The sequence below is a fragment of the Schistocerca piceifrons genome, chromosome 2 (genome assembly GCF_021461385.2).
Source record: "Schistocerca piceifrons isolate TAMUIC-IGC-003096 chromosome 2, iqSchPice1.1, whole genome shotgun sequence".
Classification (NCBI taxonomy): Eukaryota; Metazoa; Arthropoda; class Insecta; order Orthoptera; family Acrididae; genus Schistocerca; species Schistocerca piceifrons.
The window spans coordinates 390,225,148-390,250,414 of record NC_060139.1 but is presented as its reverse complement, the minus strand read 5'-3'; the positions used below and the strand labels follow the sequence as shown (position 1 = coordinate 390,250,414).

Below are 25,267 nucleotides of genomic sequence, written 5' to 3'. Positions count from 1 at the left end.
TTTACGTGCTTGAGTTCAACATTCTGGTGGTTACACCGGCTATTAAAGTACCAGCATTACACATTTGCAATGTCTGATCCCGCGCTTACATTAAAGTGTGATATTGCAATGTTAGTCACATTAACATGCCACCTACACAAATGTATTCCCGAAATTTTAATACTGTACGTTAATTATTTTTTGGTGTGTGTAATTCGCTTGGGAAAGAATGAAAAAACAGCCAACCATAGCGCATGTTATGCAACTGTTTGGTTGGTTTTTTCTTCTTTCCAAGACTATCGCTTTACCGTTGCCGTTTACAGCCATGTTTAAGATTCTGAAATTATTGGATTGCGAAACAGTGAAGATGAACAAATTCATGGTCAGCTATAGACAAATACTGGCAGTGTTGTGTTTTACTCATATGCCGCGTTGCTGTTTCTTGCTGACATAAATCGGTTGTAGCGTGGATATACAAAAAATTGTGGGATGAGGAGGGGACAGGTCCGAATATACAAGGAGTTTCGAAAAGATCCATTCGATTTCAGAAGACAATAATGTTCTACTAAATAAAGGCAGAGACTTAAGATGAATTTTAACTTACGCATCGGAACTAATAATTCACGTTAGCGCCAATTGTCAGTTGTTGGTTCACGTGGTTACAAGTAGGGGTCTCCCGCGCAGTTAGCGAGATAGCAGCTCGCTATCTCGCTTGTTCATCGCTCAGTGAGCGTTGAGTCGAGTTAGCTGTACCATCGACCAGTGGGCGATGAGTCGATTTAGCTATAATATAGCAGCGAAGGCGTTTTGCGTTCTCCGTTTCGGTGGTGCATTTCAATTACAACGGTGTAGCGTGATTTTCACCGAGAGTAGGCTCATAGAATTCGATGATGGTACCAGCAGTTTAAAGAAATGGTTCTTTATACAGTGGTCAAAATAATTGTTTCATATTGCTTTATTGTCAGTACTGGACATAATAAACAAAACTGCTTTTGTTCTGTCAACTACAGACATAATAAAACAAAAATAATCCAGTCAGGAATTTCAGTCCATAAAGAAAACAATCCTAAATTCAAATCATTGCATGAGAAGTACACACAAAGGTCAATACTGGATGAGGGCACTCTGAAAGAATGTTACATCAACCAATTTATGTGAACGCTTTAGAGAAAATAGAAGAGGCGGTCGGAAAACATGAAGTGGGATTCGTTTCAGATGAAACTATTGAAGAACTGCAAAGTTATATTTTGAATATGTTGGTTTTTCCGTCATTTGATAAATGGGAAAAACCCATGCTTCTTAAAATATACTAATTGGAGATGACAAATGCCTACACGGAACGCAATCATTCAACGACTGATGTATGAACCTGTGGTCAGGGGGCAGCTATATTTTCGACTTTTCGACAACTGAAGGACACATACCCCAACTTCAACCATGTGACATATATTGCACACGATCTACACCGTATTTGCGAAAACATCGGGGAGAACTACTGCAGGGTAAATGACTTCATTGCTGCTGAAAAAAATGTTGGTAAAGGCTCCCAGTCGTCGTCAGGTTTTGTTCAAGAAATGACAGGGCTCCACCTTCCATAGTTTTCTGTCATGACAAGGTCGGATACTTGGAAAAGATAAACAGTTTTCTTGTGCGAAAACTTTGATAAAATCGAATACTTCATATGTGCTCTAGAATCAATGCGCGTAGCAACCATCAAGAAGGTCCAGCAATTAGTCAACAAGAAAGATCTAGAGTTGGAACATTTTGCAGTGTAGTGCTAGAATTATTTGCTTGATGTGATTCAGAGTTTGAAAGAAGAAGGTATGGAGAAGGAGGATCAGCGAAAAAAGTTGATATGTGTTAGGGACATCCTTGGTGGATTTGCTAAAGACATATTCGAATTAAATTTGAAGAACAATTCAGATGTGGAAACCTATGTAACTTAGACTGGACTTTCTTTACGGGTATTGGCAAAATATGCTCCATAGGTTTCTGTAGAGAGACGTTTCTCCATACATAAGGAGCTATTGAGCTCAAAGCGCCAGCGACTTAGTGTCATAAACATCGAAATGGTGTTTGCAATCCAGTTTAACAGAACCAAACCCAGTACAACAGAATCCTGTAAATGCGACAAAGAAAGTTAATGTAGCTGGTTTAAACCCAGATGAAGTAATTTCATCAGCATCTTTTTTGCCTCTTTTTGTATGTATTTTCAAAACCTTTTTCCCTTCTTTTCTGACCATAATTTGCATTTTAAAATAGTTTCCCTACAATGAGTATGCCCATTCTGTGAAATTAAAACGTCAGGTTTTGTTGAATTGTGTGTTAGAAACTGTAAAAACTGAGTCTTATTATGATTTAGTGTTATTTTGTTTTCTACAAGCCAAGAACTTACGTCATGAACTGTACTATTTGAAACTGAGCCGATGTTGTACACAATATCCTTTACTACCAACCTAGTGTCATCAGCAAACAGAAATATTTTAGAGTTACCCATAATACTAGAGTGCATATCATTTATATAATTAAGGAACGGGAGTGGCCCCAACACTGATCCCTGGGCACACCCACTTGACTGTACACCACTCAGACCCAACATCACAGCCATTCTCAATACTGTGAATAATGACCTTTTGCTGTCTGTTGCTAAAGTAAGAGGTGAACCAATTGCGAGTTACTCCCCGTATTCTGTAATGGTCCAACTTCTGGAGCAATATTTTGTGATCAACACAATCAAGTCCCTTAGTTAAATCAAAAAAATACGCCTAGCGTTCGAAAACTTTTGATCAACCCGTCCAGCACCTCACAGAGAAAAGAGAATATAGCATTTTCAGTTGTTAAACGACTTCTAAAGCCGAACTGTACATTTGATAGGAAATTTATGTGGTATGAAATGATAAATTATCTTTACATACACAGGCTTTTCAATAACTTTAGCAAACACTGATGGCATAGAAATAGGTCTAAAATTGTCTACGTTATCCCTTTCTCCATTTTTATAAAGCGGCTTTACTTCTGAGTACTTTAACCGTTCAGGAAACTGACCATTCCTAAAGGAAAAGTTACAAATATGGTTAAACACAGGGCTAACATGTGCAGCACAGTACTTTAATATTCTGCTAGGCACTCCATCATATCCATGAGAGTCCTTAGTCTTCAGTGATTTAATTATTGTCTCAGTCTCCCCCTTGTCCGTATCACAGAGGAGTATTTCAGACATCAATCTCGGAAAGGCATTTGCCAAGAGAACTGTATGGTTCCCTTCAGAACCTAAATTTTTATTTAATTCAACAGCAATGTTCAGAAACGATTGTTAAATTCTATTCAAATATATATAATTTATAAGTAACATAAATGTTTTTACTATGAACTGACTTTATGTCGTCGTCCTTGAGCTAGCTTTACAACTGACCATATGGTTTTAATTTTATCCTGTGAATTAGCTGTTCTATTGGCATACCACATACTCTTTGCTTTCCTAGTAACATTTTTAAGCACCTTACAGTACTGTTTGTAATGGGCTACTGCAGCTTGATTGTGACTACTTCTAACATTTTGATATAATTCCCGCTTTGTTCTACATGATATCCTTATCCCACTAGTCAGCCAGGGCGGCCTTTTACTGATAGTAACCCGTCTAGAACGTTCTAATGGAAAGCAACTCTCAAATACCATGATAAATGTGTTATGGGAAGCATTATAAACATTCTGCCACTGTTGTTCCTTGACGAGATTTAAAAAACTCTCTGTTGCTGTTGGATTAACTTTCCTACATAGTTTATAATATATGTGACATTTGTTTGAGTACAAAAGCCTTTTAGTCTTAAAATTTGTGTATCATGTTTTGAAAGGCCATTCACCCTTTTACTAATAGAATGCCCACTTAGTAAAGAAGAATGAATAAAAAATTGTCTATGGCTGTGCTACTGTTCCCCTGCATCCTAGTTGGAAAATACATAGTCTACATCAGGTCATATGAATTTAGGACTACCAACATCCTTTTTCTTGCACCATCAAGTACAAAAGTTATACTGAAGTCACCACATACAATAATTTCTGGTACTTCCTATAAAGTGAAGCAAGAACCCTCTCTAGCTTGAGCAGAAATGCTCTCAAGTCAGAGTTAGGGGACCTATAAACAACAACAAGTAGAAGTTTAGTTTCACTAAATTCAACTGCCCCCGCACAACATTCAAATGTCTGTTCAGTGCAGTGCCGTGATACGTCTGTGGACTCAAATGGAATACTGTTTTTTATATACATGACCACTCCCCCACCCCGCAAGGAACTCCTTGAAAAACAGCCAGCTAATCTGTATCCTGGTAAAGGAAGCCTTTGAATTGTCAAATTATTTGATTTACTTATTTCGTTGTGCAACGAGTTTTGTCATGATGAAGAGGTATTGCCAATCGTGCAATATTAAAATGATTCACCTCAAATGCTCCCCACTAGTGTAGCTCTGCAATGTTTACTTTAGCCGTCAGCTAAAGAATTTTATCAAAAAACCTTCAAAACCGCTCTTATAGCAAGAGAAAAAGAAATCACATCCCAAGAAGACTATCAAAATACATTCCATGATCCATCACCGGTTTACTCACCAATATTTGACTAAATGGTACGTTACGGGCGGCTGGCTGCCAAATTGTGTGGTAAGAATGAACATTTTATGAATGTTAACGAAGTTTGTTTTTCTATAGGAACTTCAAAACAACCATGTATTGTAAAAATGCGGCGCTTATAACGTAAGAAGCCGAGAAAATTACTGCTTTCCTTTTTTTCACGACGAATATTACCTTACAACGAACATCACCCCACCACGTGTAATTCTCAACTTTAAAATAATAAAAGTATCTAATTTTATGTACCCCATTCTGCAGAATTTATTCCCAATCTCAAATTTGCCTTTGCCTTTTCATGCCTGTAATAGAATGCAATATGCTGAACATTATTTCAGTTTATTTGCAATGTAAGTAAGATAAAAACTGAAAACAAAAATAAGCTTCCACATATAGACACGACTCCGTGACCGCTGGCTTAGTATTCTGTGCTCTTTCCGTTCAATCCCTTCGTAACTGTGGTAGAGTTTTGTGAATTCATTTCTGGTGCGGAAATGGAAGTTAACAATTTTCTTCAATGATGGAACAGCAAACCGTCTCTGCTTAAGAAAATGGGGAACATACCAACCACATACTCATACATAATAGAGCAAGAGCACTTTTCTAGCAAGAAGAGTAATTTCAACAGCTTTCGTACTCCTTGACTTTTATGCACGTTGCCAACTTTTGTTACTTGCTTTCTTGCATCTTCGTGTAGAACTTAGATACTAGCACCAGTAAAAGGCATTTGGGCTCATTCCACTGTAAAATAAGAGCTTATTTTATCCACACTATTTCTTGTACATTTTATAAATCACTCATCTGGCTCTGTATTTCCTCCCTATCAATGAAAAACTCATGTGTTTTCAGGAATGTTATTAAAGTGTTTTAGATCCTAGTGGTATGGAAATAGTATCAATTAATTGAATGCGTCATTGTTCCACAGGACTTCGACCTGGAGAGTTTGGTATTGGACCGTAACGACCTGGTGAAGGCCACATACCAGCATGAAGAACGCTATCGTTCGAGGATGACAGAGGCTGTGGAGGAACTGGTTGAGACCTGCCTCATGCCTCGCCTACGGGAACAGCAGCGGTGACGACCCAGGAGTACTGTGCTTTTGTGGACTATGTGACCAGTGATTCGTAGCAGTTATCCAAAACAAGCTCATTTCCTCTGTTGTAACTACAGAAGAAATATCTCAAAGATTACATACGTGACTGCAGACTTCCTAATCACTTTCCACCATTGTTTTATTGATATAGCCTACATGGTGAACCGACACACTGACGAACTGCAAGGACGGATTCGTGACTGGAAATGGAGGAGAAAAGGTCCTACGAACATGTGTCCGGAAATGCATCGTTGCCATGGTAAATGGTGCTGACGAATGAAAGTTCCTTTGATCACGTACCGTGTGATCCTTGTATATTGCAGGCTGTATGATTGACGCAGCGTACTGTAAGCAGCTAAATGGTCTGGTATTCAAGTAGGTAATAAGCCGAGATGGTGTTTGTGGACGGCCAAGCAGAAGGAAACGGTCGAGAGGCAACATGGCCATACCAAAACGGGTACCCCCACAGACACAAACCACATCACACAACATTTCAACCCCTTTTTGGGCTTTTGTGTGATCATGGGTCCTTCCAGACAGACGAAAGAGCAAGAAGGTGGTGGATTGTGCGTACACCAGATTTGGAGGACCGGGTTCTAGGAAAGCTAGTACAAGCTCCAAGCAAGTGGCCCGCCAAAGTACGAAAGAGTGCGGCAATCCATGATGCGATATGTGACAGCGTGCATTGCATCCCATGGAGGCCATTTTGAATATCTGTACGTCACTGCAGTTTGTCGGTTTTATTAATGTTCACCCTGTTGAATACAAATTTTCTGTAAAAGTGTATTGTGAATTTTATGTTAATAAAGTGCAGATTCCTTGCTCAAATGTGAGGCCCTGTCTCCATCCTTACGGTTTCCCAGCAGCTACATCAACCAGGCAATTCTTGTCAGTGAGTGTTACAGCACATGTCACCAGCATACTCAGTATTTTCAGCAAGATGTGTATCTCTAACTGTTTTCACTGTATACACAAAGCATTTTAAATGAAACTTTGTAAGGTGCCTGTTGTGAGTCTCGACGTGACTGGTGTTTAATGTGTGGTGCTGGCTTGATTTTCTGGCAGTCGGGATGCTCTCCACTATTCACATACATGAATTAAGATATACGCAACGGAATTAAGGAAAAATGGCCCCTATACATGAATAATGGCTAATAGTTCTACTAAAATCACCAATTAACTGTGGCAGAGGTTACATGAATGTAGAAATAATAGAAAAAGTAAGTCCAGTCACTACACAGTTTATTTTACAATCACATATATATACATAGGGAAAATCAAACAGTCACAAAACCTGTGTTCCAAGCAGACTATCAATACACAGGTGAAAGCAATAAATTATATAATTCATACTTTATACACCTATGCATGCGTCACAAGAAATCAGGGAAGACGGAATGAAAAATGTTACGTCTAGTAACCACCCTGGAATCGACCTACACCAGTATGACAGAAATAATCGCATTATCCATGCTGCAAATTTGGGCACTAATCCAACATGCAAGGAACTGATAAGTGATAACAGGAACTTGGCACTGCAGTGAGTAAGATGTGGGGATACAGATTTCACTATGGCAAAAATCGACTCCTTTACTGTGAAAAGAAGTTAAATAAATGCTTGGCAAAATCGTGAAAAAAAGGTACTAAGCGAAATGAAATGTTACTGCGAAGATCCTTAAAAAAAGAAAAAACCCTCAAAGATTCCTGATCGACTACAGCTTGGGCCGGCCGCGGTGGCCGAGCGGTTCTACGCGCTTCAGCCCGGAACCACGCGGCTGCTACGGTCGCAGGTTCGAATCCTGCCTCTTCCTACCGCCGAATTCTAGCCCCAGTCACCAGTCACAGTTAAATTGTCCTCTCCTTTAACTATTTGAATAATTCCTTTTCTCTCATGATACATTCTTTGAATTCCTTGATCTTCTATGGACCTGTTTGCACATAAACGTATGCTACTGTGATGGATGTTGGTTTTATATCTATCTTGGCTACGATAATGCTTTCACTATGATGCTTACAGTAGCTTACCCTCATGCTTATTTTCTGATTCGTTATGAGACCTATTCCTTCTTTACCTCCGTTTATTTTTGTATTTATAACCATGTACTCACCTGTTCTGAAGTCCAGTTCATCCTGCAACTGAACTTCATTAATCCCCACTGTATTTAACTTCAACTTATCCACTTTTCTTTTTAAATTTTCTAACCTACTTATCCAATTAAAGGATCTAACATTCCACCCTCTAACCTCTAGAATGCCAGATTTGTTTTTCCTGATGACAGAATCCTACTGAGTAGCCCCTACTTTGAGTTTAGAATGGAGGACTGTTTTACCTCCAGAATATTTTACCCGACAGAATGCCATCATTATCTAACCATACAGCAGAGCTGCATCTCCTCGGGAAAAGTAACAGTACTTTCAGCCATTCCCAGTACCAGCACAGCAATGTCATGTTGGCTGATATTACAACGCCAGATAAGTCAATTATCCAGACAGCTGCCCCTGCAGCTACTGAATAGGCTACTTCTCCTCTTCAGGAACCATAAGATTTTCTGGCCTCTCCACAGTTATCTCTCCATTGTGGCTGCATCTATGGTAGGGCTATCTGTATTACTGAGGCATGCAAACCACCCCACCTCAGCAGTGCACGCTTAGCAAAACTAAACGCCATGTCTGTGCAAGGAAGACACAAACCGCAAAGGGCTGCTAAGTGTCTTGTTCGGGGATGTGGCTGTAAGGCTACATAATTGAGCCAATAAGAAGAAGCCACGCTCTTCGTCTTAGCTGCAGACATAATCGAGAACCAGTAAAGAAGAAAGGAAGCCACAGAAGCTAAGATCCGAACAAGCTCATGGGATTTAACAGGCAAGTGTACCCTCTCCCAGCAGAACTCAAGACTAAGCCACAGTGTTGTGTCAACAAGAGGGTCATATGGCAAAATACTGTCGCAGTCAGTGTTCACGTGCGCTGGCAAACACGCGAGTCAAGCTTGCCCACGGAAGAAAGAAGAGTAATCGATGTGCATTTCGCAAGCTGACACGGCTGCAGAGTTTTTTGCTGCTGGCCGCAACAGTGCTGGCGAGATGCAACAGAGGGAGAGGCGTCCCAAGCGAGGAAGATGATGTAACAGGCGAGCTCGGCAGACACCGACCAAGCCAAGATGAGACGTCGAAGGAGGCGAAAATTCGGAAAGGACTTGAATTCGCCGCCAGAGCAGAACAGACAGAGTCCAGGCCGAAGCGGCCTCCCTTCCCGCGTAGCCGGCTGCCCCCACCGCCAGTGAGAGTGGTGGAGGGGGAAGACGGCTGAGAGTGGCAGAGCGGAGGCAGTCAGCAGCGGACCACCGAGAATTCCAAGATGCCACAGTGGCAGAAGGCGGCGCACCAACAGTCTGCGGGGACGATCCAGGTGCCAACGTTGACGCCGCCGTATAAGAAGCTGCGTCCCGGTTTACGATGACGCTCCACGCAGAGATGGAAGCCTGCTGAGAGAAGCCTACCAACGTCGGCCGGAAGTGGAGTCGCGAGCGCCACAGACAGGAGCACAAACGGACGTTTCTGCGGCCTTCCAGACGGATGGATGCCCTCTAGATTACCAAGAGATGTAGATTCCCCTACTGGACCACAAGGATCGGCCGGAGACGTCAAACAGCAAGAACACAACCAAAAATGTAGTCGTCAACAGAGCGGCACAGAGAACAAGAGTCGTTGAGGCAGTCACATCTTCCGAGCGCCGTCACTGATCAGAGCAGCTCGTCCAAAGCGTGCAACCGCCCTAGTCATTTATGGAAGTAGACTGGTGTCCATCCAGGAGCGGTCCAAATACTAGGACAATATGAATGGACGGCAGGACCTACTGGAGGTGATGAGAAGACTTCCAGAAGAAGGAAACACAAACAGTTCTGGCCAGAGTTTTTGGAGGTTTCCCCACAGCTGTAAGTCGCATGACAGAATTGTCCCTTGCAACTGCTCCTACAGTCCCAATTAGGAGACGGTAGTAAATATTCCCTCACCAAATGCCCCATTTTGGCATCGCCACAAACATAATAAAGATGCAAACAGAATAACCTTAATTTAAGTCATTGGTCGAGCAAGTGTCAATATACATGAACTTCATAAGAGAAAAGAATGAAATTTACCGAAAAAAAGTACACTCGATGTGTGAGTCCAGTCTGAGCAACTGAAGAGAGTGCACTACGGCCGTTGTGCACTCCATTGTCGAGACTGAAGAGGAACTAAGAAGACGTGCTTGTGTCATGGCGTTGGTAAAAATCAAATTGAAAATGCGTCGTTTTGCAACGGCATGGACAAATGAGGTGGGCGAAAGAAAGCTGACCCAGCGAGTGGACCATGGGTCCCGCGTCTCAGAGAGTCTGCCGATCGGCAGGAGAAGAACGATGATGACTGTACACCTGCCCCGCCTCTGTAAATCCACTGCGGAAGTACTGACTGGACCGAACTGTACGATGTGGTGGTCGACTGCAGCGAGCTCGAATTCGGCGTCGAGTCTATAGACTCTAATGCCATAATCAAGCTGCAGCCAGGAAATACGGCAGACTTCAGGGCACTGAAGAGCGTTGTGGGTGCTTACATTGTAGCGCAGCCCACGAAGAAGAGGACGTCACCAAAATAGCATGAGAAGGAAACTACAGGGATCATCAGGCGATTGCCTTGGCTTTTCGATGAGAGGGCAGCCCACGTAGGGCTGCTACGTTCTGGCCTTGAGGATGCAGTAGCGAAGGCCCATAACTGAACAAATAAGAAGAGGCCACCGTCGTTGTTCTTCGTCGCTGTGCAAACAGCACGCGACTTCGCATATGACAGCCTCTTCGAGTTGCAGAAGACCGTGGGCTTCCTCATCACAGCCGGCCGCGGTGGTCTCGCGGTTCTAGGCGTGCAGTCCGGAACCGTGAGACTGCTACGGTCGCATGTTCGAATCCTGCCTCGGGCATGGATGTGTGTGATGTCCTTAGGTTAGTTAGGTTTAAGTAGTTCTAAGTTCTAGGGGACTGATGACCACAGCAGTTGAGTCCCATAGTGCTCAGAGCCATTCCTCATCACAGTGGATGGTCTACATCTACAACTACATCCATACTCCACAAGCCACTTGACGGTGTGTGGCGGAGGGTACCTTGAGTACCTCTATCGGTTCTCCCTACTATTCCAGTGTCGTATTTTTCGTGGAAAGAAAGATTGTCGGTGTGCCTCTGTGTGGGCTCTAATCGCTCTCATTTTATCCTCATTATCTCTTCGCGAGATATACGTAGGGGGGAGCAATATATTGCTTGACTCCTCGGTGAAGGTATGTTCTCGAAACTTCAACAAAAACCCGTACCGAACTACTGAGCGTCTCTCTTGCAGAGTCTTCCACTGGAGTTTATCTATCATCTCCGTAACGCTTTCGCGATTACTAAATGATCATGTAACAAAGCGCGCTGCTCTCCTCTATCAACGCTATCTGGTTCGGATCCCACACCGGTGAGCAGTATTCAAGCACTGGGCGAACAAGCGTACTGTAACCTACTTCATTTGTTTTCGGACTGCATTTCCTTAGGATTCTTCCAATGAATCTCAGTCTGGCATCTGCTTTACCGACGATTAATTTTATATGATCATTCCATTTTAAATCACTCCTAATGCCTACTCTCAGATAATTTATGGAATTAACTGCCTCCAGTTGATGACCTCCTATATTGTAGCTAAATGATAAAGGATCTTTCTTCCTATGTATTCGCAGCACATTACACTTGTCTACATTGAGATTCAATTGCAATTCCCTGCACCATGCGTAAATTCGTTGCAGATCCTCCTGCATTTCAGTGCAATTTTCCATTGTTACAACCTCTCGATATACTACAGCATCATCTGCAAAAAGCCTCAGTGAATTTGCGATGTTATCCACAAGGTCATTTATATATATTGTGAATAGCAACGGTCCTACGACACTCCCCTGCGGCATACTTGAAATCACTCTTACTTCGGAAGACTTCGCTCCATTGAGAATGACATGCTGCGTTCTGTTACCTATGAACTCTTTAATCCAATCACACAATTGGTCTGATAGTCCATATGCTCTAACTTTGTTCATTAAGCGACTGTGGGGAACTGTATCAAACGCCTTGCGGAAGTCAAGAAACACGGCATCTACCTGGGAACCCGTGTCTATGGCCCTCCGAGTCTCGTGGACGAATAGCGCGAGCTGGGTTTCACACGATCTGGACAGTAAGCCCTAGCGCCTGCAGTGCCAGGATAAAGGCTGCCACCATACCATCAGATACGTAAAATGCTCTGACGAGCATGACAGTCGCTCATGTGGTAGAGGCAAGTCGCTCATGTGACAAAGACAAAGAAGAAGCGCTAAAGTGCGCTTGCTGCGGTGGGCCTCACGTGACAAACTGCGTGACTGCCCAGCCTTTTCAGGCCACGGTAAACTAGTGACACGACGCTAAGGAAGAAGTCGAACCAGGCTAGCTCAGCAGCAGCCGATAAAGATAAAAGAGGCGTCGGAGACGCAAGCGCGGCAGTACTGCGGCCTTGCTTCCTGAGATGACCAGAGGTGAGACGGCAGAGGACTCTCCTTCATCACTGCCGGCAGGTCCTGTGATTTTTTGTTCTGTAAACCTCATGAAAATAAAGATGGAATGCTAGATTGCATTATGCCTCAAAACTAATTGTTCTGAGGTAGGCTAAATCAGAAAGGTTGCAGCAGGAGTGGGAATGATCATGTTTAGTTTGCAGTTAAGATAATATTGAAACAGCCGGCCGGAGTGGCCGAGCAGTTCTAGGCGCTACAGTTTGGAGCTGCGTGACCGCTACAGTCGCAGGTTCGAATCCTGCTTCGGGCATGGATGTGTGTGATGTCCTTAGGTTAGTTAGGTTTAAGTAGTTCTAAGTTCTAGGGGACTGATGACCTCAGATGTTAAGTCCCATAGTGCTCAGAGCCATTTGAACCATAACATTGAAACACAACTCCCAGCTGAAGCTGCTTCTATGCGTTGTTACCATTATTTTTCCCACTATGATGAAACCAGACACAGAGATCGCTGTAGGAGAGTGATAAGTCTTAAAATACAAAACAGTGCGATGAAATATGTCACAGCGCACAGCAAGAATAATCGGACTTCGTATAATAAACAACCATTTAGACAGCGTAGTCTAAGAGAAGGGATGCAAATATTCATATGACATCATGTTGATGGCGCGGAATCACCACATCACTAAACTTTCACTTCCCTGCGGAATTAAACTGCTGAAACATGTAATAAACTTGTACATACAGTTAGCGATATTTAAGACATATTCAATAAATAGTAAGCCATTTGTACTCAATAGTAAGATTATTATACATAATTAACTTAAGGCTACAAACATGACGATCTAACATGCATCTATACAGTAGAAAGAGTGTGAAGTAAGTAGGACTCTTAGAAAATTCCTTAGTTTCATTTTTTTTTTTTTTAAAAAAGACGAAATTAATCCATCAACTCTAGCACATCGCTTTCAAGGATATACACGTTTCTCTGCATGAACTTAATTAAACGACAAAATTTAATTTTGCCGCTCTCCACTAGTGAAAATGGTATATGGGAAGCAAACCGTGCACCGCAGAGCGGAGATAGTCAGCATCGGCTAGCCTTGAAGAATAAGTTGCCACAGTGGCAGAAGGCAGGATAAAAACAACCTCCTTAGTAATAGGCGACTCGCGCACCATGGCCGATGTCGCCCAGGAAGAGTCAGAGACTAGGTTAAGGATGGTGCTCCACACCGAGATGGAGGATTCTAGCCTCCTGCTGTGGGAAGTCTACCATCAGCAGCCACAGACTGAGTCACGAGCGGCACAAATCAGTGATCACAGGAATACGACAGCGCTTTAGTAAACAGATGATCACACAAAATGACAACACAGAATGCAGACGCAGATGACCCATGCAGATGAGCCAAAGCTCCACCCAAAGAAGGTCGTCAAGAGGGTGACAGAAGTTGTCAGACCAAATAAGTTGGATGAATGCAAGAAGCATCCAGAGATGACCAACCAGAGAGTGCAAACCAACGAGGCCTTTGGGGTAGGAAGAATTCTGACGACCATCGAGCAAAGGGAACTCTACGAGTATGAGCAGAAGATGAAATGCACAAGCATTGAAACATGACAAAACAGGTGGCAAACAGTAGCAGTTGCAGCCAGAGTTTTCAGAGGTTTCCCTCAGACGTAAGACAAATGTCAAAGTTGTTCCCCAATACCTCCATAGCCCTAATTGGGAGAAAATAAGTTATAAGAGTTGAGGGACATGAAAGGGAAACAGTGGTTGGGAAGGGAGTAAGACAGAGTTTAGCCTCTCCCCAATGTTATTCAATCTGTATATGGAGCAAACAGTAAAGGAAACAAAAGAAAAATTCGGAGTAGGTATTAAACTCCATGGAGAAGAAATAAAAACTTTGAGGTTCGCCAATGACATTGTAATTCTGTCAGAGACAGCAAAGGACTTGGAAGAGCAGTTGAACGGAATGGATGGTGTCTTGAAGGGAGGATATGAGATGAACATCAACAAAAGCAAAACGAGGATAATGGAATGTAGTCGAATTAAGTCGGGTGATGTTGAGGGTATTAGATTAGGAAATGAGACACTTAAAGTAGTAAAGGAGTTTTGCTATTTGGGGAGCAAAATAACTGATGATGGTCGAAGCAGAGAGGATATAAAATGTAAACTGGCAATGGCAAGGAAAGCGTTTCTGAAGAAGAGAAATTTGTTAACATCGAGTATAGATTTAAGTGTCAGGAAGTCATTTCTGAAAGTATTTGTATGGAGTGTAGCCATGTATGGAAGTGAAACATGGACGGTAAATAGTTTGGACAAGAAGAGAATAGAAGCTTTCGAAATGTGGTGCTACAGAAGAATGCTGAAGATTAGATGGGTAGATCACATACCTAATGAGGAAGTATTGAATAGGATTGGGGAGAAGAGAAGTTTGTGGCACAACTTGACCAGAAGAAGGGATCGGTTGGTAGGACATGTTCTAAGGCATCAAGGGATCACCAATTTAGTATTGGAGGGCAGCGTGGAGGGTAAAAATCGTAGGGGGAGACCAAGAGATGAATCCACTAAGCAGATTCAGAAGGATGTAGGTTGCAGTAGGTACTGGGAGATGAAGAAGCTTGCACAGGATAGAGTAGCATGGAGAGCTGCATCAAACCAGTCTCAGGACTGAGGACCACAACAACAACAAGTCTACTCATACGCTAAGTCCCACAAAGGACGAGGAGATAACGCTAAAATATAAAAATGTACCCTTGGACTACAATTGGCTGAACAGAGTAACTGCGAACCCCCGATTACCGAGCTCCACCCCGCGAAAAAAAAAAAAAAAAAGTACCTGACACCTCAAGACGTTATTAGGAATTTTGTCATATGACTCCAGTCCACAGTCCAATCCTTGCGGTACTCCAATTCCCCTTTCTTCAGTCAACTGGTGGAAAGTAGTTCACGCATAGAACTGACGACCGATCTTTTAAAGTCAGAGTGTACCACATCACATCTAAATCTCAATTAACGCAGTGACGTCTGTAGAGCTTGTTTTCATGCACTCGTCAGGGGAAACATTAGGCAAAAATGGCCACATTAGTACCTATCGAAGTTTTCGTGGCTTTGAGAGTGATAGAACACATGATTGTTGTTCTTCTCGAATATTCAAAATAGTGTATGTTACTACGGTTTTTTAGCACAACGAACAACCCAGTGAGTTCCACGGCCTTCTGCGACATCTAAATTCACAGTCCCAGACTGTTAAGATTTCCTCGGTCATGGGAAGTGTATTTTGCATAAAGACTCCTCAGATTTTGGACTGATATAAATTCTTTGACGAAGTGAAGTATGTCAGTGTTTTTAAGTCATCTGTTGAGTGGTATAAGAGTTTTTTATGAATAGCACAAGCCTTTTACTGTGCGGTTTTAAATGAAGTATTTTTCCAGTGGCCACGGATTCTATCATCATGTTGTGTCTTTTCACCTTCTCAAGGGTGCTTTTCACATTTTTGACTCTCCAGGCAACGGCTGCCGCCCCTACAGCTAAAGCGACAATCGCTGAAAAACCCGCCAGCACAGGAATTAGAAGTGAAACAATTCCACCAGACGTCTTAGGCATTATTAGAACGCTGATCATTTTTAGGGATCCTCTTCTTTTTCCTCTCCTCACTCCTGCTTTTTGCTTCAGGACACTTTTAGCTGCTGACAGTGATGTCTGAATGTAATTTTTTAAACATCCCACAGGTTTTTTCTTCTTCATCTTTAGTGTACAACAAGTAGTGTCCATAGCTTGTCGGAAATTTACGCTCAAACTCGATTTAGGTTTGGTGAGCATTGTTTTATCGATTGCACTATGCTGCAGTACACTGCCCTACACCGATGTCTCCTCTCCATCTTCTTTCTCTAGCTTTTGCAGTTAAAATTCAGTCTGCAATGTGACGTTCTGCCATACCTTTACTTACGATGTATGAAAAATCGTCTTCTTTGTACGCCTCGTCCAATGGATTAATTAATCCCCTTGTCACTAGAAGCTACTCGTTTTTCAAGTTTTGTTCATCGTTTACAGTAGTTATATGAAATAATATGAAATTCTACTGGTATCTTTTCGAGTATACTGCCACTGTCTCTAATGAACTTCCTAACTATCATGTTTTTCTACTGCATGGTTTGATGTTTGCACACCCTGTTATATACCAAATCATGACATTCACCCAACTGTTGTGTGGTGAACGGAAATAAAGCCACTTAACTGAAGTTTTGTTCCCTTAACGTCTTATGTCACTTCAAAACTTCTCTGCAATTCTTCTGCGGTAAAAGTCCCAATAATTTGTTTACCTATGCCGCCCTTTAAGATATAAGTTCTAATGTTTGTTCTTTGCACTTTAGAAACTATAAATAGCTCTGTTGATCAGTTCAGTAGGTACTATTTCTCAAACATCGTCTGGTACTTTTAAATACACATTAAATCACCCAGATTAAATTTCTGTTTGCGTGGATCGATCATTTTAATACGACTGTGTACTGTATTTAGAAGCTTATGAACATCAATAGATTTCATTTTTGTCATATGATGTTTAGTACATTTATACTGTCCAACTATTTGTTGGAAAATATCTAATCATTTTTATGATGCGTCTACATATGATGGTTTCTTTCCATTCTTTTTAAAGATTCCATGACAATCGCTTTCATATGGGTCATATGGGTGTATATTGACTAGAAGTATTCCATACGGCTCCATTATCATTTAGAAATACCTTTATAAAATTCACTGTCATGATCGGGTTGAAGGTTGTCTGGGCAACCATCCATGCCAAACTGCTGTAATTATTCCAACACCCATGCTACATCTATCCTTGTTCTTGTTCTCACAAGTACTGCCCAGGCAAACTTGGAATAAATATCAATAACCATTAAAATATATTTGTTTCATATCTCTGAGATCCACCTTCAGTAAGTCGTTCTAGCCTCATACTATAACACATATATGCAGGAATGTTTTATGGGCCAGTATGCAGAGCTCTCAAACGAACTCTAGCATTTGATGTTGATTCAATTAGTGTTTTGTATTTCACACTGCCTGGGTTTCTTGGCCTTCCATTGCATTTCTTATGTACGTCAGTCAAATGTAAAATTTCGCCATACATTTCTAGATCTTTCAATAAATAGTTCTTGGATTTTGGGATTCTTAGGAATATTAATTCAGTAAACCTTATTTTCTTTCACATTTTTTAACACCAAACTGTTTTGTTTGCTTAATTAAACATATAGGACGTGTACCCAATATATATAGTGTTCCCCTACTGACTCCATGTACTTTACCTACCTTAACATTATGTGACAATTAATGAAATTGATAATGGCTTAGTCATCACTGTCATCATCATCACCGTCGTCGTCGTCGTCGTCGTTGTCGTCTTCTTCTTCTTCTCCTTTTCCTTCCAGAGTCATTGGAGAGATTCAATAACAGGTTTTAACCTTTCTCTGAAAGATTGATCTCTTTCCAGTTTCCCTAACATCAGCAACCAAAATTTCCATCACATGGTCTTATGCACCTGATGACTTTAAATTTTGTCGACATGCTGTTGCATATTAAACTGACTTTGATATAGTATTCAGCTTATATACACTCTTCCAGTAGATGTGCGAAAATGGTCCACCAGAGCTTCATGCCGATTGATCCTTTCATTCAACTTATTCATGAGCAAGACACTTTTGGATTCCCGTAACATCTAACTTTTACACATTTTTCAGTTTCATCAGCCTTTTCGATTCAATACTTATTTCAATTTTCCCATCATGAAGTTTAAGACTTTCGTTCATTGTTTCAATTTTTACAACCACATACTGGTGAATGTTCTGTCTATGCACCCTCCACCTGTCGGGCTGAGTGGCTGATGTGTATGTAAATTTGTCCATGGTGTAAATAGAATACTAACGTACTTTCCCATTTCCTTTGCTGTATATATACTGCTCAAAACAATGAGGAGAACATGTCTTTGGGTGTCTGCCGTACTCCACTGAGTAATAATTGAGAAATGGATGTGTTTCTAAATTATAATCTTTCACGAATTAAGTACACAGCAAAACGTCATTACATCCTCAATCGTTTTACATAGAAAGAACTGAAATGTCCAAGTGTCGAAAGGAAAGTGGGCACAATCATTCATCGCTTCATCCTGGGTGCTTTTCATTGAACTTTGAGAGCTTCAGTAACATGTGTACTCTCCATGAGCATTTATCGCTGCCTGATACCTATATGACATGCTCCGTATAAGTCTACAGAGGTCACTCTGTGGTATCCATTCCCACAGATGTATGATAGGGTTTAGGTCGAGACCCACTGCCAACCCTCCTCTACTTCAATGTCCAGGCTTCTCAAGGCATGCCAGCTGATGCCTGCCACATAGCCCCTGACATTAGAAGCAATTCACGGCCACCACTAAATGCAACATCCACCACATGGTCCAACAGAATTTGTTCGATTTATTGCATGTAAGTAAGCAACCATAGACAATGACAAGATCTGCATGACTGTCAACACTGATGCCGCCCCATAACTTCACAGATCCTTGGATATCTGTTGATTTCCTGGGCAACATATGGGAGGTATCGCTCACCACAGGTCTCTACACATGAACATGGCCATTGCCTTGCATCACACGATATCTGGACTCATCTGTGTACAACACATTTCACCAGTGACGAAGTTGCCAGTTGACAGGGGAATGGCAGAACTGAAGGCGAACTGCAAGATGTTATTGTGTCCATTGGGGTACTCGAACAAATAATGTCTATGGTCCTTTCTCGTAACCTGTTCATTACAGACTGATCAGACATAGCGGCTCCAGTGATCCTTTTAAGATCGTCTTGCAGTGCTCTGGGGGTATCTGCGACGCCGCAACGCAGCTGACCGGATATCGGTATTCACGAGGGGTTGTAAAGCGTTAACGACCTTGTCCAAGTCACCTTCTGTACTGACCTCGCACCTTATAGCGTGTCCATAACATATGGATGACAAAGGGAGAGACATTGGCATCAGTAGCAACACGTCGGAAAATCTATTCTTTTTTAATCAAACTGACTGCCCCTGCAACCTGCATTGCATTAAGACGTCGCATTGCATGTGCTTTGTTGAATACATGTTCACAAATGACAACTGCCGTCTGTGTGCCTCAGTATAGAACACTGAGACACAGGAACTCATTTCTTTCTGAGGGGTCACCTGACATTGTAATGAATGACACAGCCAGTAGATGGCAAATTATTTTAATTGTTGCGTACATTGGAAGTGATGATCTCAAGCCATGTAATAAGACCACAGATACCACCTGTACCAAAATGGATTTAAAAACCGGTTGTTAATTCATGTGTTCCCCTAATTCTTTTGAACAATGTGTATTAAATTAATGAAATTCTTGTAAGTTTCGTCTGTATCGTCTGTCATTTAATATTCTTGTTTTATGGACAACCAGCAACCTGCACTGAGAGTAGTTTCATCAAATTAAACATTTTGTTATAAACTAATTGAATGTCATGGCTAGATGCACTTGATAAATGTGTTCTAAATTCATAACGCGCTGTTTGAAGGCGATAATAAGGTTAACTTTAGCCCTTACCAACTGTTTTGGAGCCCTAAAATATTGATGACCCGAAAAAGGGACACTAACACCCATACAACAGCGGATACAAAAACATTTCCCTGTTTGATCCTGATTTTCCACTGCAGCGTCGTACTGTAATGTACAGTGCTGCAGGAACAGTCAGTTACTACACTACCGGTCATTAAAATTGCTACACCACGAAGATGACGTGCTACAGACGCGAAATTTAACCGACAGGAAGAAGATGCTGTGATATGCAAATGATTAGCTTTTCGGAGCATTCACACAAGGTTGGCGCCGGTGGTGACACCTACAACGTGCTGACATGAGGAAAGTTTCCAACCGATTTCTCATACACAAACAGCAGTTGACCGGCGTTGCCTGGTGAAACGTTGTTGTGATGCCTCGTGTAAGGAGGATAAATGCGTACCATCACGTTTCCGACTTTGATAAAGGTCGGATTGTAACCTATCGCGATTGCGGTTTATCGTATCGCGACATTGCTGCTCGCGTTGGTCGAGATCCAATGACTGTTAGCAGAATATGGAACCGGTGGGTTCAGGAGGGCAATACGGAACGCCGTGCTGGATCACTAGCAGTCGAGATGACAGGCATCTTATCTGCATGGCTGTAACGGATCGTGCAGCCTCGTCTCGATCCCTGAGTCAACAGATGGGGACGTTTGCAAGACAACAATCATCTGCACGAACAGTTCGAAGACGTTTGCAGCAGCATGGACTATCAGCTCGGAGACCATGGCTGCGGCTACCCTTGACGCTGCATCACAGACAGGAGTGCCTGCGATGGTGTACTCAACGACGAAACTGGGGGCACGAATGACAAAACGTCATTTTTTCGGATGAATCCAGGTTCTGTTTACAGCATCATGATGATCGCATCCGTGTTTAGCATCATCGCGGAGAACGCACATTGGAAGCGTGTATTCGACATCGCCATACTGGCGTATCATCCAACGTGATGATATGGGGTGCCATTGGTTACACGTCTCGGTCACCTCTTGTTTGCATTGACGGCACTTTGAACAGTGGACGTCACATTTCAGATGTGTTACGACCCGTGGCTCTACCCTTCATTCGATTCCTGTGAAACCCTACATTTCAGCAGGATAATGCACAACCGCATGTTGCAGGTCCTGTATGGGCCTTTCTGGATACAGAAAACGTTCGACTGCTGCCCTGGCCAGCACATTCTCCAGATCTCTCACCAATTGAAAACGTCTGGTCAGTTGTGGCCGAGCTACTGGTTCGTCACAGTACGCCAGTCCCTACTCGTGACGAACTGTGGTATCGTGTTGAACTGAATGGGCAGCTGTACCTGTTCACGGCATCCAAACTCTGTTTGACTCAATGCCCAGGCGTATCAAGACCGTTATTACGGCCAGAGGTGGTTGTTCTGGGTACTGATTTCTCAGGATCTATGCACCCAAACTGCGTGAAAATATAATCACATGTCAGTTCTGGTGTAATATATTTGTCCAATGAATACCCGTTTATCATCTGCATTTCTTCTTGGTGTAGCAATTTTACTGGCCAGTAATGTACAGGGTCCTTGTGATGAAGGTGTCTTGCCCACTTTGCCATCGTGATGCAAGGGCTTTTACAAAGAAATAAAAAACACGTTTAGCGCTTACACATTTTGTTTGCTTTTTATAAACTCTTACATACATTAGGATCTATGTCCCCAGTATCTGAGTGGTCAGCGCGATAGAATGTCAGTCCTAAGGACGCGGGTTCGATTCCGGCTGGGTCGGAAATTTTCTCCGCTCAGGTACTGGGCGTTGTGGTTTCCTAATCATCAACATCTCATCCCCATCGATGTGCAAGTCGCCGAAGTGGCATCAAATAGAAAGACTTGCATCCAGCGAACGGTCTTCCCGACGGATGGCCATTGTCACATGGCATTATTATTAGGATCTATGAAGATGCTTAAATGAGAATTTTGTTCTCTGCCTACAACTGGCACGCAATTTTCACATGTATTTGCACATACTGATGCACAACATATGTCATAAAGTTGAGTGATGATTCCTTCTGTAGGATGTATAATTTGATGAGCTAAATGTAATTAAGTGGCCCATGTTTCTCTGCAGAATCTGTACACATATGGCCATCAGCTTAGTCGCGTGTCTAGAGCAAGCTGGATCACATAAGTGTCATACGTATGCTGCTGGAGATGACTACACACACACTCTCTCCTTCTCGTTAAAACTATTCACGGAAAGCTCCCTGCAGTGACTATTGCTTTGCCTAAGCGGGGAGGGGTATACAAGAACAGCAAGTGAGACACTTGATCTTCTCATCAAGACTCACTTCCTTCAATGCACTCTGGTAGATAACACAGACCAAGTGTCGACCCCTGAAAGGAAGCGGTTTACTGGCAAAGGGAAAACTAGTAACCCGACAGGAAACGCGCTGATTAAAAAAAAAAAAAAAAAAAAAATCGGTGGGCGGTGAGAACTTTTCAACCATTCAATTCACCGTCAACCTAGCAGCAGGAATCATTCCTAGTGCTTGAAGAATAGTTAACGGTGTTTTCATTCAGAAGCCAGGGAGAACTGACCTTACCAAGGCTATGAGACAATCAGTCTGTCCTGATTTCTTTTAAAGACGTTAGAAAAACTGGTTAACGTATGCATTATGGAGAAGAGGTTAACAAAGGTTCCTCTATATGCAAACCAATACGCACACCAGAAACGCAAATCATGTGAAACAGCGTTTCATAATCTTGTTGGGAAGGTGGAAAAAGCTCCTCAAAAAGGTCCAAAACCATCACTCACGTAATTCAGCCAAGTACTCGGCTTGAAAATGCTGGTGATCTGATACTCTTTCCATAACTTCTCCCGTTACTGAGGGTCTACACTGCTGGCATGCTCCTACTTGGCAACATTACTCTCTTCTCTTTGATATTAGTGTTACTCCTAACCTTACTACTCACAACCAGAGTTGGCTGCACATTTCCTACTCCAACATCTTGAGGCTCCTCTCTCCCCAATACTCGCAGCTGGAGGCTGTTACTGTAGACACAGCAAAACTATCAGACCACATCCTCTACTTGCTAGCCTTTCTACCAACTGCCACTTCCCAACTACTGATTTCCTTCAACCTCACTAGCTCCCTCCTAATTTCTTCCAAATGTGCCTGAAGGACACAGATCTTAGTTTCTTGCTGCCAAATCTCGTCTTACTGCATACTTTGCAGGTCCAATAGAGGGTCACTACATCGCACCCCTGTGAAATTCTTTGCTACAGCTCCCACAATGCACCCTGCTACTTACTTTCCTACGGCATCTCCCGCAGTTTCCACGCACGATCAAATAAAATATCTGTGGAACAGCTAATAATGTATTTATAGAAATAAGTTAAACTAGAAAAATATTCGGTTATGTAGCACAGTATGTAAAAAAAATGCACGTTACACAGAAGTAAAATTCAAAACAACACGAGATATATCTTAAATACAATGCGGAGATGTTAAATCTTGACTTGGTCACAAGGAAAATGACAGTAGTGTGGCCATTCAGAGCAGAACTTATGTATAACATACGCGCGGATGTGCACAGTTCGTTTTGACCGTGAGATCAGTTAAAGTACAGGGTGATTCAAAAAGAATATCACAACTTTAGGAATTTAAAACTCTGCAACGACAAAAGGCAGAGCTAAGCACTATCTGTCGGCGAATTAAGGGAGCTATAAAGTTTCATTTAGTTGTACATTTGTTCGCTTGAGGGGCTGTTGACTAGGCGTCAGCGTCAGTTGATGCTAAGATGGCGACCGCTCAACAGAAAGCTTTTTGTGTTATTGAGTACGGCAGAAGTGAATCGACGACAGTTGTTCAGCGTGCATTTCGAACGAAGTATGGTGTTAAACCTCCTGATAGGTGGTGTATTAAACGTTGGTATAAACAGTTTACAGAGAATGGGTGTTTGTGCAAAGGAAAAAGTTCAGGACGCCGAGAACGAGTGATGAAAATGTAGCACGCATCCAGCAAGCATTTGTTCGCAGCCCAGGAAAATCGACTCGCAGAGCTAGCAGAGAGCTGCAAATTCCACAATCAACTGTATGGAGAGTCCTACGAAAAAGGTTACCTGAACGTCAACTGCCCGAGGCGATGGATCGGCCGCCAGGCAGCCCGTGACAGAGCACTTCATCACTGGCCTCCAAGAAGCCCTGATCTTACCACATGCGATTTTTTCTTATGGGGGTACTTTTAGGATATGGTGTTTCGGCCACCTCTCCCAGCCACCATTGATGATTTGAAACGAGAAATAACAGCAGCTATCCAAACTGTTACGCCTGATATGCTACAGAGAGTGTGGAACGAGTTGGAGTATTGGGTTGATATTGCTCGTGTGTCTGGAGGGGGCCATATTGAACATCTCTGAACTTGTTTTTGAGTGAAAAAAAACCTTTTTAAATACTCTTTGTAATGATGTATAACAGAAGGTTATATTATGTTTATTTCATTAAATACACATTTTTAAAGTTGTGGTATTCTTTTTGAATCACCCTGTATATAGTAAACAATAGTCAGACTACATAACGACCACTAGTATCCGAAATTCAGCGTACAACTGAAACTTCAGTATAGTAACTACTAAAATATACAGTCACTGAAAAGGTGTTCAAAATGTGAAACACATCAAAAACAAAAAGAATAAAAATACAACCAAAAGTAATGTTTAGAAGAACACTGGTCACTCCGTTACCACCATTCTGAGGAAGGCTTTGTGTGTGTAGAGAATGGATGAACTGCATTATTGATTTTAGGTTACTGACAATCCACTAACTTGGGATTCATAACCTCTAGAAACGCGAATATAATAGACATTCTCGTTTGTGAGGAAGTTCGGAGCAGCATTCTCTTTAGAAACTGTAAGTCTACACTCTCCCATTCACGCAATATTTTGGTTTACTTTCGCAGTGACCAGCGTTGTTCTCATTACGTCGGTACGTCCTACGCTTCAATAATCTTTCTTAAAGTTTATCATGATCACCAATTTCTATCTCCCCCTGGCATAAATCAACCCTCTGATTAGAAATGTCATCTTTGCATTAAGAAAGTGTCATCTTTCAAAAAGGGTGGGAATACGAAAGTGTTAGCAGAAATTTCAGTGGAAGTAAGCGCCATACATCTAATACCAACAGGTGAGACAGTATTCACGGTGTTAAACTGAGATTTAAGATTTTGTTTAGCGATACTCTTCAAGTTCTTGCAATCAATTTATTTGTTGTTTTTAGAAGCCTTGTACTGTTTGGCATAGAATCGTAGCAATAGTTCGCCGTATCCGTGATAAATGACGCTTATTACAAGGGTGCCGTCGCTGATCATGGTATTCCGCGGTTATTTATCAATACCTGGACAATTCGCTCAGATTGTATAGCCGTAAAGTTTATTTTCGACAGTTACGATGGAACTAATATCACAGTGTTAACACAATAATAC

General features: G+C 42.1%; 1 protein-coding gene across 1 annotated transcript in view; it reads left to right on the top strand.

The window, feature by feature from the left end:
* Positions 1-5,673, top strand: part of LOC124775419 — a 46,940-nt gene extending 41,267 nt beyond the window's left edge. Inside the window, exon 4 of the mRNA XM_047250251.1 lies at positions 5,521-5,673. Coding sequence (XP_047106207.1) covers positions 5,521-5,673 — 153 coding nt within the window. The remainder of the gene's footprint in view (positions 1-5,520) is intronic.
* The last annotated feature ends 19,594 nt before the right edge of the window (positions 5,674-25,267 follow it).